Source organism: Eschrichtius robustus, chromosome 9 (genome assembly GCF_028021215.1).
Source record: "Eschrichtius robustus isolate mEscRob2 chromosome 9, mEscRob2.pri, whole genome shotgun sequence".
In the NCBI taxonomy this organism is placed as follows: domain Eukaryota; kingdom Metazoa; phylum Chordata; class Mammalia; order Artiodactyla; family Eschrichtiidae; genus Eschrichtius; species Eschrichtius robustus.
The window spans coordinates 116,555,436-116,571,141 of NC_090832.1; the positions used below are offsets into that span (position 1 = coordinate 116,555,436).

The 15,706-nt window shown below is 34.8% G+C and overlaps 1 protein-coding gene across 11 annotated transcripts in view; it reads left to right on the forward strand.

Moving 5' to 3' along the window:
* RIMS1 (regulating synaptic membrane exocytosis 1) overlaps positions 1-15,706 on the forward strand; it is a 467,913-nt gene that overhangs the window by 292,072 nt on the left and 160,135 nt on the right. For all 11 annotated transcript variants that reach the window (XM_068551600.1, XM_068551589.1, XM_068551595.1 and 8 more), the window contains 4 exons: positions 9,028-9,095; positions 9,687-9,797; positions 11,400-11,499; positions 15,470-15,593. In XM_068551600.1, coding sequence (XP_068407701.1) covers positions 9,028-9,095; positions 9,687-9,797; positions 11,400-11,499; positions 15,470-15,593 — 403 coding nt within the window. The remainder of the gene's footprint in view (positions 1-9,027; positions 9,096-9,686; positions 9,798-11,399; positions 11,500-15,469; positions 15,594-15,706) is intronic.

Consider the following 15,706-nt stretch of genomic DNA (forward strand, 5'->3'; position numbering starts at 1 on the left):
CTGAAACTTCACAGAGTCTCAAAAATATAAATTTATGTGACCTTTAAAACTAGGAAAATCAAACTGTTTACTCTCTGAAATAGCTTTTTATTTCTCCATGTCTTTTAGGCCGTTTAAAGTAAATCCACAAAATTTTCTGTGCTCTCCCGAAGCCCCAGCATCCAGAGCGACCCTGTTACAGATTTAAATTTACAGGTTTTTTTCTTAAAACCATCAATCTTGTTATGATGTAGATTATTTTGTTAGGAATATAAGCTAACAAAAGGGAATATTAGAAAGTTAGGACTCTTATAACCTATACGTTTAACCTATATTAAACCTATTTTAATATACATATTAAAATATATTCCATAACTAATGTCTGTACGAAATAATTTTAAGATAATACAGGCTGGTTTCAAAAAAACATTTTCAGGGATATCTTTGAGTCATCAGAGAAAAAATATGAAGAGATAAAGTAGCCTACTTGTTTCGTGATATGGAAGATTTCAGTCACAAATATGCTGCTTATACACCAAAAGCGTTTTATTTTCTCACATGAAAATATGATCATATAAAGGAGAAATGACAAAATGCTTATTTTCAGATGAAGGATACATTGCACAACCTGGTCAAATTAATTACTTCAGATATTTGGGGTTAGGGTAATCTGTATACATCTCAATGTATAGACAACCTCACTAAAAAGGTAACCATTTCCTCAATCCCCTGGGCTCCCACTGGCTTTGTGGAAATTAACAGGAAGATTCCCGCTGCTCTTTCTGTGTGTGATGGCTCCTCTTCTCACCCTGTAACAATCAGGGTTAAAGAAATACTCCTTCTTGCCACTAGGTTCTTCATGGCCTTTTTTTTTTTTTTTTCCTTAGATTCCATATATATGTGTTAGCATACTGTATTTGTTTTTCTCTTTCTGACTTACTTCACTCTGTATGACAGACTCTAACTCCATCCACCTCATTACAAATAGCTCCATTTCATTTCTTTTTATGGCTGAGTAATATTCCATTGTATATATGTGCCACATCTTCTTTATCCATTCATCTGTCGATGGACATTTAGGTTGCTTCCATGTCCTGGCTATTGTAAATAGAGCTGCAATGAACATTTTGGTACATGACTCTTTTTTTTTTTTTAATTTTTATTTATTTATTTTTGGCTGTGTTGGGTCCCCATCTCCGCGCAAGGGCTCCCTCCAGCTGCGGCAAGCGGGGGCCACCCCTCATCGCGGTGCGCGGGCCTCTCACCATCGTGGCCTCTCCCGTTGCGGAGCACAGGCTCCAGACGCGCAGGCTCAGTAATTGTGGCTCACGGGCCTAGTTGCTCCGTGGCATGCAGGATCCTCCCAGACCAGGGCTCGAACCCGTGTCCCCTGCACTGGCAGGCAGACTCCCAACCACTGCGCCACCAGGGAAGCCCCATGACTCTTTTTGAACTATGGTTTTCTCAGGGTATATGCCCAGTAGTGGGATTGCTGGGTCGTATGGTAGTTCTATTTGTAGTTTTTTAAGGAACCTCCATACTGTTCTCCATAGATATGGGAACATATTTTCTGTGTATAACTGATTCACTTTGTTATAAAGCAGAAGCTAACACACCATTGTAAGGCAATTATACTTCAATAAAGATGTTTAAAAAAAAAAAAAAAAGAAAGAAGCAGACAGGGTAACAGAAAAATAGACAAAAACCTTGGACACTTCATAAAAGAGGGTCTTGAAATGACCAGTAAGCATATGAAAACCTGTCAACTTTCTTTTCGTCCGAGAAATGTAAATTAAAATCACAAGATGCTAACACTATACACCCACCATCATGAATATGAAGAAAAAGTCAGAAAATAACAAGTATTGTTAAGCATGTGGAACAACTGGCATAAACAGTTGCAATCATTAAAAAAAAAAAAACTATTTGATGGTATTTTATAGAGCAGAAAATACAGATGCAGTTTGATCCAGAAATTCGACACATTGGTATCTTGTTTAACATGTATTAAACGAAAGATGTATACAAAATATTCAACAGAGCTCTATTCATAATATTCAAAAGTTGAAACAACACAAAATGCCTTTTTACTGTAGAATTGGTATAGTGTATAATAATAGTATACTATCAAGCAATGAGAATACGTGAATAAAGACTGCACAAATCAACATAGAAGAATATGTCAAAAATAATATGGAGCAAAGTAAGCCAGACACTAAAGAGTACATAATTTAGATTCCATTTCCATTAAGTTAAAATAAAGGTAAATTTGATCTAAAGTGTTCAAGCTCAGGATAGGGGTTTTATGATTGGAATGGCGCATAGAGAGCAATTTGAGAATATTAATGATATTCTGTTTCTAGATTTGGATGTTAGTTATGCAGCTGTGTTAACTTTATGAAAATTTACTGAACTGTACACTTATAACTTATATTCATTTCTTTTGTTATACTGTAATAGTATCATTAAAAATAAAAATAATAACATTTAAAAAAAAAAGAAAGAAATACTCCTTTCTTCTGAGCACTTGAGCATCTGTTGTAGACCAGGCCAATTAATAATTTTTATAAACAGAGTGACTTTAACATTCTTCTGAGCCCATTTCGAGTCATCCAGTGGAAAGATTACTGATACTACTTGTATTTTAGCTATGATTGCTATCTAAGTATCAGTCTGATCTCTAACACTGTGATTTCTTATTCCTAATCTCGATTACGTTGGAAGATTTTTAATCACAGTTTCAATTTCATTACTTGTGATTGGTCTGTTCATATTTTCTGTTTCTTCCTGATTCAGTCTTGGAAGGTTATACCTTTCTAAGAATTTGTCCATTTCTTCCAGGTTGTCCATTTTATTGGCATAAAGTTGCTTGTAGTAGTCTCTTAGGATGCTTTGTATTTCTGCGGTGTCTGTTGTAACTTCTCCTTTTTCATTTCTGATTTTATTGATTTGAGTCCTCTCCCTCTTTTTCTTGATGAGTCTGGCTAATGGCTTATCAATTTTGTTTATCTTCTCAAAGAACCAACTTTTAGTTTTATTGATCTTTGCTATCCTTTTCTTTGTTTCTATTTCATTTATTTCCGCTCTGATCTTTATGATTTCTTTCCTTCTGCTAACTTTGGGTTTTGTTTGTTCTTCTTTCTCTAGTTTCTTTAGGTGTAAGGTTAGGTTGTTTACTTGAGATTTTTCTTGTTTCTTGAGGTAGGCTTGTATAGCTATAAACTTCCCTCTTAGAACCGCTTTTGCTGCATCCCATGGGTTTTGGGTCGTCGATTATGTAATTAGACAATACAGTCTATTTCTAAAGTCCTTCACAGTTTACAAAACTGGCATATCTCATTTAAGCCTCGTGGAACTTTTGTGAGGAAGTGGCATCATCCCCATTTTATAGAAAAGGACGAGGATTATAGAAACGAAGAGACGGTATCACGATAATGCCCCTGATACGGCAGGGTTAGGGTGAGACTCACAAGTTTCTAGCTTCCAGTGCAGTGCTCTTTTTACACCACAGCTGGTTTTTATACGTTTTATAGAAACGACATAATTTTAAATATTAGGTTAGATGACACTGTTAACAGAGAAATGAAAATATAGGGAGGTTCTCTGACTAGTCAAGGTTTCAAAAAAGTAAACTGTGGGGCAGAAAAAATATTATTCCATGATGTTAGCATCGACAGAAACGCTCATCAGTGTTATCATTGGAAATACTTTTCAGTGTATATTTTTACACTCCAATGGCCGCTGGCATTTCTGGGGTGCTTTACAGTTTATATAGCATTTCACGTGCATTATCTCATCCTACCCTCGAAAGAACAGTGGGATGCTACAGAAGTTATTATCTCCAAAGTTGAGGGATTGGATTAATCGAAACGATGGAGCTCAGAATTCAGCCAGAAGTGTTGATTCTGAGTTGCACATAACTGCTTTGTAGAATTGTGTGATGGTCAGGTTGACATTCCCAAAATTAGCTCTCAAATTCACCAAACAATACATATAACCACCTCTACCAAATATGCTTACAAAATTCTCCTTTCCCAGATCATCTACCAGCCTTCTTGCCTGTGCCCTAAGATTATAAATCACAAGAGACAGCATCACAGGTCCTCAAGCAAATATTTAATCTTTCTCTAGAGATAATTCAACTCTGGAGGTTCTATTCAATGTAAATAATTTCTGAATGCAAACATCTTTGACACCTCATTAACTTAATAACTAAGAGTTGATGCATTTACTTGAACTGTCAAATTAATAAACCAAAGAGAGAGAGACGGTAGTATTATTGGTTCTATGATAGAAACAGCACATTGTGAACAAATGAGGATTTTGAAAGTGAAACTTGTAAGGTGCATTTGGAGAACAGCTACTTTGAACAAATTCCTAAAAGCTGGAGACAATGTAATTCTTCCAAGGGATGACAGTTGGTGTGTGTGACCTGGGCCAACACCAGAAACTGGTGTTCCTTAGAATTATTGAAAAGGTTTTTGCTTGAAGACCACGAGTTTGGAGATGCCACCGGCCCTGCCTCAGGCCTTGCGTTCAGGGGACACAAATCTGCTACTTAATTACACAGCATTTGCCATCAAATTGTGGAGTGGACATTGGTGTAGATTCTGAATGAAATCACCAAAAAATACTTGAGGACCAAAACTTTTCTATACTAGGAACTTAGACTGACAGGAATTCGATTGTGAATGACAAGTTACTGATTTTGCATCCGTACACATAGTATTTACTACTTCACAGATTATGTGGTTAATGATTAAATTTAACACATACATGTTCCCATTTTATTTTACTGCCTGGATACTAAGTCCTATTAAATAATATTTGTTTCTTATCCCTGACTGTTAAATACACTTTGGTAAATTTAGGCTTTCTGGGGCTCTGCTGTATAGAAAATTATTGCTGACTGATTTCACAGTTAGCTCCATTATTGTGTATAATTTCAGGGTAGGAGTGAATATACTTGCCCTTTGCAGGCATAGAACTCTCTAAAAGGAACTTCTAAAATATGAGGAAACTATTCAAAATGGCCTTTTCGTTATATGAATCAGAAATTAAGATTTTATCTCAGTTCTTAGACTTCACATTTTATTTCCTGTTTATGAAAATGTCCTTGTACAGTATTAAAATGGATTAAAGTGGATGTTTTTATCATATTATAACCAAAGCAATTATTTGTTAACTTGTGTGCTGATCATGGTACACAGTGTTAAAAATACCCAATTTTGTCTCAAATTAAAACCTCGTTCTTAGAACTGAGTTGGCTTTTGCATATGCACTGTGTATAGACATACAATAAACGTGTTTTTGCCCAATATTTTAATTTGTCTAGTGTTGTGCTGTAATAGAGTACCCTAGGATTCATCTAATTTTATTGAGTCTCAACATGTATCCTGCTGTAGATTATAAACAAAAATATAAGAGTAAAAATTTAAAGAGGTGTACGAAAACTCTGGGAAGGACAATTCTTCTGATTTTTGGTCCATGATTTTTATAATTGTTTTGAATGGTGACAATCTGTTCTATGTAGGAAGAACAACTGATTTTTTGAGATGAGAAGTAGCAAAATTATGGATATGTATTAGAAATTGTTCAGAGTTACTGTGAGTTGATCTTGGAATTGGCTTGAGTCCCATCTTTTATCATCATTATGATGACGTTATACATTATATATGTATATAAATATATATATGTATATTATATATGTATATGTATTATATGTATATAATGTATACAAAATACATTATATATGTTTTCTGGTGATGGAGAAGTCCAGCTTTTCTAATGCTTCAAGGCTTTGGTGTCGATAACCTTTCCTTTACTACTTGCACATTAGAGGGGCATTCCACTTGGTCAACGGTAGCTGCTATGTAAACTGTGAAATAGGTATTTAATGTGTGAAATTAGTTATGGTTCTCTCCTGACAGTTTTAATATACCCATACATACACTCAACCATGCATCTGTATTATTTAGAAGGTATTTTTGTTCGTTGCCTTCGATTGGTCTTATTGGAATCCACCGTGCTTTGACATTAGCTATCACGAGGTGCAAAGATTTAACTCATAGAGATGCATGCTTATGCACTGTTAACATACCCTTACCATAATGACCTGGGTTTAGGAAAAGGTAGTTCTCTTTACAGAAAGCTCACGTGTCCTTAGCCGACTTTTATTTGTGCGGTGAAAGCTGTCTGCTTACTTATGAAGTGTAATTAACCTGCTTTTTCACAAGGAATAGGATAAAAGTCTGTTTTCCATGTTTTCACAAAAAAATAATGCTCAAATTATAACACTTCATTGGACTTGGATATTTATGAACTTGCCATTTCAGTTGACGGAAGCATCTATTTCCTGGATTTAAATTAATGACAATAGTAAATTTATTCCTTTACAGTTGTATTGAGCATTAGAGCCAAAATGCTTTTGCATCAATTTCATAAGCAAATACCATGCATTTATCATTTTGTAGCTATGCCACCTGGCAACCAATATCTTTAATCACCTATTAAGAAAGTAATCAAGGAAAATGATTTATATTAATGAAATACTAGAGTCTGAATATTTTAGGGGGGGAGTTTTGTTGAGTGTCACTTCTATTAATAATAGAGAAATGTGTCTTATAAAGACAAATTAGAGTACTTAAAAAGTCAATAATATCTTTACAATTTAATAATACATGGAAAGAAGAAACACATATAGTTTAAAACCACATATTTAGATTTTAGAATGTACTTTTTTGTAAATCTTTACGCAAAAATGTTATATTTTAATGGGTGATGATGAAATTAGTGCTAAGAAAGCTGTCAAAAACTGTTCAGAAAGTGAGGGAAGTGTAATTGTGTACTAAAATATATGCAACTCTTAGTGTATGCTGAAATACGTAATGTCTCTTTTAGATTTACATTTATTAGTCATTTTTAGTAGATTTCCAAAACTGAAAAACAGAATCTTTAAAGCTGCAAAATCGGTTCCATTCATATGAGCACTAATGTAAGAATTAGTTCTGACTGAACCCCTGAATGGCCTGGCAAGCTGTATATATACATATGTATCTCCCATCTTAAGCCAGTTAAATTAGACTCTCCATTCACGATCATTATCCTACACAGCTTACAGATGATAGAAAACCACTGCCTGAAAGCAGTCTTTTCATAATCAAGTGTGCTCAGTATCATTACCGAATTGTACTGGAAACATGGCCTTTCAGCTCTTTGCATATAGGCAGCCCTTTTTGCCCAGCAAACATTCATCAGATGCCAATATCTAGATTTTCTCAGGAAAAGGTGAGTGAAACAAGGTTGGACCCCCTACGGGGAGCTGGAAGATGAGCCAGATAGGACCCCAAGGAGTCCAGTTTCTAAGATCTAAGTCAGTTCCTTCAAGACACAATGAGCTGGTTCCTCGAAGCCTTTAAAATAGGAAGGATGTTTGTCATTTCTTTAAACCTTAAAGACTTCTCAAAGCAGCGTCCACCTTAATGACTAATTTTTCTTCTTCAAGCCCCACAAATATCTCAGTGGGTCTATTAATTTGTCACAGTATTTCACAATGAATCAACATTTCACGAGTCATCAGCCTTATTACTAGGTTTGTGAAATTTTAGGGAGAAAGCCTTATGAATTGCAACAGTCTTTTGAATAATATTGGTAGTTACTACTGAGTAGTCATTTTAATTTTATTATAAATAGTTTTTCTTTCAAGAGGAATGGTGCCATAATACTAAAGGCAAAGCAACTTTAAAAATAAGCACATGAAGTTTCACAAACAGTAAAAATAAAGGAGGAAAAAAACCTTTCCTTTTACAACTTTCCTTATATCCCATTAACTAAGGTGGTCCAGATTATTAGAAATCTATAGTCGCCAAGCCATGTATACCTTTTAAAGTATATGATTATGAGAAGGATATGTACTCCATATGGAGTAAATTTTAACAGAATATAGTTTCATAGAATATACTGCTGTTTTCTACATGCCATATTTGAAGAGCATTTTAGTACTTATTGCCGGATATATATCATTCTACTAAGAAATTGAAGTACATGGATTTTTTTTGTGCCTGCAGATTTTAAACTTTTTTTTTTCATTTTCTATGATATTTCTTTTATGGTGCCTGAATTTGCCATGCCTGTCATCTACATTAAATTCTTTATTTATAACCTTCACAGACAGCATCCAAAACATATTTTCCTAACAGTGAGCTAGACATCTCACTGTTAGCTGACATGCTTTACTCACTCTCCTAATATTTTTCTCTTTGAAGAAAATTTTTCATTGATTTAATCTGATCTTTAAAATGTAAAAGGTCATTTATTCTCATATGGTTACCCACTCTGGCCTTTCTGCCTATGCAAATACTCACAGCACTGCTGCTTTCCATTATTTTTTTTTTATTTTTTTTTTCTCAAACACTTTCTTTCACATTATATTTTGAAGCCAAAAAAATCAAAATAAAGGTTCATAAGTTCATGTTTACAAAGTTAGGATTTTTTTAAGTCTTTTTTATGACGTTAGTAAAAGTGAATACTTTGTCATTTGTATGTACTCTTTTGCTGAAAGTTATTCTGGATATTTAACTTTCAACACCATGTCCTAAAAAAACGTGTGTCCAGTTGTAGAGACCAGAGAATAATTTTGAAAGATATGATGAAGTTCACAAGAGTTGAAGGGGAGGCACTAAATTTTAATACTTAGTTCAGTGAATACAATTTTAACCAACATCACTAATGACAGTCTGTGCCTTGGCATGGGTAGTCCTCTGAGGGGAGGGGGGTGGAATAACCTAGATCTGTCTGTACATTTTATGTGTTTCTGGACCGAGAGTAAAAGATAACCCTCCCCTTGTATGACGTGCATCTGTGGCACACATTCATTCCGGGCATTCGGGTCACAGCCTGTGCAGTGCAGGTGTGTGTCATCCTGAGATGTACACACTCGAGATTGCGATATTCATAACCCTTTACTTTACAGATTGAAGAAGTTGCGTGTAAAGTATTCCTTCTCCGCGTGAAAGCCATTACACTTTTCATTCTCTTCCTACTGTGCAGGTGACTTGGATTATTACTGGCTGGATCCCGCCACGTGGCATAGCCGGGAAACATCACCTATTAGCTCAGTAAGCATTCTGGGAGGGAGATTTGGGAGTTCAGGGACTATGTGTGCTGTTCGTTATCCTTTGCTGATACGTGATAGATAGTAATCTTATTCTGCTCCATTTTGCATTTTATGAGAGTAAGTATTGATTTCATTTGACAGGACAGTTTTGAAGGAAAAAACAGTATCACTGAATAATAACCAATTTTAAAGTAACTAACAGCAAGTGTTAAATAACGGCTGTAGGTAGATGAGATATTATTTGGTTAATGATGTCCATATTAACGACAACTCAAAATATAGAATCGATTTGATTTAGGTGAGCAGATATATTTTAAAATTTCAATTCATTTCATTTCAGAACCGTATTTTAGAGATGTACTTAGTCACTGACTACTTTTAGAACAATTTAGTATAGTAAGTACCTATTGCAAATAAAATATAGCACGAAAAGAAAATTGTTATAAGTCAAGGATAGAGCCCACCAGAATAAAGAACTCCCTCAGAGTGTCCTTAAATGAGGAAATCGCACCATGCTACAACCAATAATTATGTGTCTGTAGGAAAGAAAGCAGCTGGTTTATCTTTTATAACTTTGTTCATGTTTTAATAGCATCCTGTAACGTGGCAGCCATCTAAAGAGGGGGACCGATTAATTGGACGCGTTATTCTTAACAAGAGAACAACAATGCCCAAAGAATCAGGTGCATTACTGGGTCTGAAAGTAAGTATGCTGGTTTATAATGTTCTTAAAGGCTGAATTACAGTGTGGGCTACATTCAGCAAAGTTTCTGACAATGATTTTTAAGTATCTTCTCCTCCTCTTCAAAATAAAGTTCTTCTAGTGAATATACCTTGTTAATATAGTGATGTCTTATGGTATACTTAGTACTTTTATCGGGGTAATAGTTTAAAATCATTTTGCTAAAATGGCATACAGATGTCTTAGGAAGCTGCAATAAAATATAGGAAAACGAAAGAACTTTTCTCGGAATATAAAGTTCAAGGACAATGTTTACATTAAAATGGTTTTAATGGAAAGTAGTAAAGTTAAATAACGTGGACATTATAATTTTATTATATCCTGACAAACAACACCAAACATCATTAAAGAGATTGTTTCCTAAGTGCAATAAAATTTATGGTAATACCAAAAGAATAAAATGTATCTTTTACAAATAGTAGCTGACTTCTAACAGATATAATCTTTAAAAAACTAATAAATTACAAAGATGTAATTTCGGTAAGAAGACACATATGTATACATTTTGTTTTATTATGTGTGTGCACGTGTATGAGTGTTGTCACGTGGTTTCATTTGCTTCCATAAACTTAAAGAACCATTTAAAGATGTTGCTTTAAAATGATTATTTACCAAGAGATTGAATTATAGTTGGGGGATAGTTTAACCTCTTCAAAACCATCAACTAGTAATCCAACTAAAAATCTGTTATTCAGTTAATGTCACCTTATTGATTATCATCATTAGTTTCTCTTGCTATGAAATAATTCTGATCACCTCCACTATTGGGTGTGACCCTAAGAATGTGGATCAACCTCAACTTTTGACATTATCCCTCCCATTTTTAATTATACACATTGAGCCCCTGCACTGGGAGAAATTAAACTTAGAAACTTTCAGATGTGTTTAATTTTAGTTATGGAGGAAAATCCAGGTGAGAATGTTAATTATTCAGTGATATAACTCAGACTTGGAGAGTTAGATTGGATCCTATATGTGTTGATATTTCAGATGAGGAGGTCATTCAGGTGGTCAGGAGCTGAGATAAACTTAGGCTATTACTCTGGACCATGGTGGAACTGCTTCCCCAAAGTGACCTGTTCTTGGTTTAAATCCCCAGTCTTCGTCTTAGTCTTCTACATTCTCCTAAAAATATACAAAAGAGATCAACATCTCACGTCACAATGGGACACGATCTGAGTGTAGAAATTCAAGTGAATGTAGAGGGCCAAGAAAAAATAAACCCCAATTAATCAACTGTGTCAAACACCTGCTGTCTGATGGTGAGAGCGGGGAGACCTCGTCTTCTGGGAGTGCGTTGTCCCTGGCGCCCTTCTGCGTGAGGTTGCTGTGAGGAACCAGTACATACACTTCCTTAGGATACCTCCTCGCACGTGTAATGAGGTGGTGCGTTCTCCTCACTACTAAGCTGTAGGCTCCTTTGACCGCAAATGGATCGCACTTCATTCTGGTTCCTGCACCCAATGCTAAACACCTTACAAAAGCTGTAGGATTAATTCCTCAAACAGAGAAACTTCTGTCTCAGTGTGAGCCTTGGGAACTTACAAATTTATAATTACCCAGGTTGTTGGAGGGAAAATGACTGACTTAGGACGCCTCGGTGCCTTCATCACCAAAGTAAAGAAGGGTAGCCTCGCAGATGTAGTCGGACACTTGAGAGCAGGTAAAGTTTCACTTTTAAACAGTTGAGTAATGTGTGCTCTGTGCATGGTGGTTTTCAGTTTTGGGTAAGTTATACCTAAGTCCATTATGTAAATAACTAATTTTAATGCATGCATACAGATTTGTTTCCCGATACGGATACTTAACTAACTGTAAAAATAGGTAACTATACCTCAATGGCAGTTTGGAGAAAATGAGGAGAAATCTTATTATTTACGTAAAAGTAAATAGACACAAAATGCTGAAGGATTACTAATTTTTGTAGATGGCTTCCTAATGTTGCTACAAAAATCCAAAACAGTTTAGCCTGTGCAAAAAATAGTATCACTGTTTAGTCCTTTATTTTATAAACCATAGTAATTATTAAAGTTCTTCATAGTGGTCCCCAAACACTTATTCAGTACCAGTGATTTTAATAAAATGTAATCATAATCACATTTCTTACACAGATTATGTAATATATTATTTGTTAATTTAAATGTGACCTATATTGTATTCATGCAGATGTGCTACCTCTTGGTATTTGGAAATTTACATTATGTTACTTTGTAACTTTAATATGACATAATAAAATCATTTAATATATTGAAACGTGCCATACTTAGTAGCAACATACTTTAAAATTTATTTTCGATAAACTGGTTTTTTTTCATTTTAGTAAAAATCATATTAACATACTGTCTCCAGTTTGCTGTACTTCAGAGTTTAGTAGAAATCTTTTGGTGAGAGTGTCTGCTTACCCATTTGCCAGACAATTACAGAGAAAACAGAGTAGGCTGACCTGTCGAAGCGAGGATTAATAACCCCGTAGCACGTGGAAAGAGAACGTTTCTAGACTGTGTTTTCAGTTTTTATACCATAAGGTTATAATTATTGAGACCTTTATAAAAAATATTCTATGACTGTTAAGGACATTTTTGTTGTAGTTGATTATCAGGATATCAGTTCAAAATCATTTAGATTTTTTCTTCAATAGAGACGTGCTCTCCAGGTATCGTATGCGGAGAAAACCCAAATGAGGGACTTTTCTCCACCTGCTATACACACAGCTTTGAAGATGTGTACTGTACACTATTGTTTCTTATCGGGGACTAGTTATGATTCCATAAGAAAACAACTCAATCAGGAGTGACTGTGTCAATAACCTGAGTCTTTGCTTGTTTAATGACTTGAAAAGAAGCCTTGAAAGGTATAAGAATCCCTTGTTGTCTACTCAGGTGTAAAATACCTTTAGCTACAGAAATGTGAACTTGCAGATCAGATTATAAGCATGATATCTTTTGGGTTTTTTCTTTGTGTTTTAATAGACAATTTCTTAAGAAAGTCAGTGAAGGGGTTTTTCTATATTATATATCCCTTGTAGTGATTAATTTCACTTAACACCCTTATGTGCCTAGAGTCTGAGAAACTTTAAAATGTCAGAAGCTCAACTTAAATAACTATAAAACATATAAGTGTACTTTTCACTTGAAGCGATTGATGTAACTGAAAAACGTATTTTTAAAAATTAGATAATATATCCTGTTTGATTTACATTATTATTTAGGAACTACTTTCCTTCTGTTTGCATATAAACAGCATTGACCTGTAAAAGTACAGTTGTTGTTTTTTTTATTAGCGTGACCTCTGTTCAGCATTTGCAGTCTGGCTGTAGCTTTTTCTACTGCTGTTCCCTTAAGTCCGCGCCCTGCCCCACTGCTTGACGTAATGATCAAACCACAAACTTGACACTGACACTCTCCTTATTAAGACCCTTCAGTGTCTCTCAGGCACCATCTACTCAGGTCAAAGCTCTGTAGTTTGCCCCCAACTTCCAGCCACCTCCTTACCAGTCGTCTCATCCCCAGCCATGGTGGTCCACCCAGGCAGCTGTTTCCACCTCCAGGACCTGGCCAGTGCCTCTCGTGTCCGTGGTGGCTTTGCTGCTCTTGTGATCTGCCTGTTGAAGTCCTCGCCATCCTTCAAAGCTCACGTAACGTTGCTTTAGTTCTCAAGTGTTTCCTGACATCTCCCCTGAGCAGTAACTAATGACTTCCTCCCTGGCACTCCCTCTGTTCCTCAGATGAATTCCTATCATTGCATGTAACATTTGATTAAAGGTATTCATTTCTGTTATTTCTCCTCCACCAAATTTAAGGACAGGAGAAAGTCTCTTTTATCTTTGTATCCTTATAATCTACATCCCTGCCTGAAAAGAGGACTCAGATATAAATAAATGTTGTTAAGGAGACCACCGTCTGGTTTAGGAGTTCTTGATTTGTAAATAAATAAATACATGCATTAAGTTAATTTGATTTTGAAAGTTATGCTTCCAGGTTGTTGGCTATAAACAGAAGAATTTTATAGTGCAGTGCTTTTGCAAAATGTTGATTGCAGCACATTACCGGGTAGCAAAGTTGATGTAATGGGTTGCATCCATTATTTAGAAAAAAAAAAAAGAACATAATAGAATAGAAAATATCAGGGTAAGTATTGTTTTAGAAAATATTTTTTCGTACACACACATACATGTATACATTCACGTGCTATAAACTTTATTTCTCTTCTTGGTCAGTAAATTTAAAAGACTCCAAATATATGTTAAATTTGTATTATTATTTTTTAATATAGTGAAGTGTATTTGTTGCCTTTTTGAAAAACTGCTAGGTAACATCTTAGATCAAACGATCAGAAGTGATTTAACTACTAGTACTAGCCATACTCTTTTCTCATACCAAAGCAGCATTATATGCTTTTCAGATATTTGCTTTTTTACTTCTGAGTAAGCAAACACTTTGGGGGGGGGTGGTGGATTATTTTAAATAATCCTAGCAAAACAAAACTTTTCTACTTTTTTTAAAGGCATAGCTAAAAACTAAACAATTCCATATTTATTGTTAGCTTTAAAATGTACAATGATGATATTGATCCATTAGTTCGCCACATATTTCCTTTGCTACTAAAGTGTTATAGGCACTGAGAACAACAAAATAAGCAGAAACATAAAAAGAAACTAAGGCACTCCAAAGTATCACTGAGGCTGGGATATTTCAGCTGAGCCTCCATTGTCAATTGAAGGATACTGGGCAGAGGCATTTGAGACCTAAAACTGCTCTAAATATTTATGAAAATAAATAATTTTTCCCAAATGGTCTTTGGTGAAAACTCTAGTTAACAGGTTGTTTGCCCGTATATTTTCACATCGTAGTACTCTCCTTGATGACTCTTCAGTTATCTAACAACCTAATAAGCACTATAGTTTTATTACTTTAAACATATTTTCTAATTTTACTTTAATGCTCACAATATGTATTATGTATAGAACGTGTGTGTTATGAACATCTGGAAGTGGGTTAACTGTCATGCAACAGTTTTACATCTGCTTGCTTTGTAACTTGCCATATAGCTCCTCGCGTTACCCTCTGGGTATGAATTCAAATCCTTTCATGCATTTTTATTCTGTTGTGCATCTGGAGAAGGCAATGGAGCATGACTTAGAGTTGGAAAATTCATGCTAACAAGTGTTAATTGCTATTTCTACTAAAAGTAAAGCAGGATTTATGCAGCGTTTAATAATCTTTCATGTATAGAGCCGCCTACATTTATTATATGGAGGGCATGCTGCTAATTATTATTTTTTAATGTTTCCAAATGAGCTGTGCTAATTCCATCCCATAGCATGAGATGATTTTTATATGATTTCTGGTATTTCTCAAAAGATAAAGGTAGTTTGTATTGTGCTGTTTCCAGTGACCAGTAATATTCTATTGGGGAAAGAAAAAGAAAAAGAAAAAAAAAAAGAAGAAAAAAGTGTCTAGAAGAACCATCTAGCTACCATTATATGGCAATCAATTTGCTTTCGAGAGCAGAGCCTAGACAATTAAATTATTTGTATATGTTTTGCATTTCTTTGTTAAAAAAAAAACAAGAAAAGATAAGAAAAATCAACAGAATATATAAGGTAAAAAAATACCCTTTTTTTTAAATTCAAGGGGATGAAGTTCTAGAATGGAATGGTAAACCCCTGCCGGGAGCTACAAATGAAGAAGTTTACAACATTATTTTAGAATCAAAATCAGAACCTCAAGTTGAAATTATTGTTTCAAGGCCTATTGGGTAAGGCTAAAAAAACTTACTTCTTAAGTTTAGTAAATTACATGTATTAGCAGGGTTTTTAAAAGAAGTTTATACATTCATACAGTACATGTTAACATGGATAGTTTTTTCTT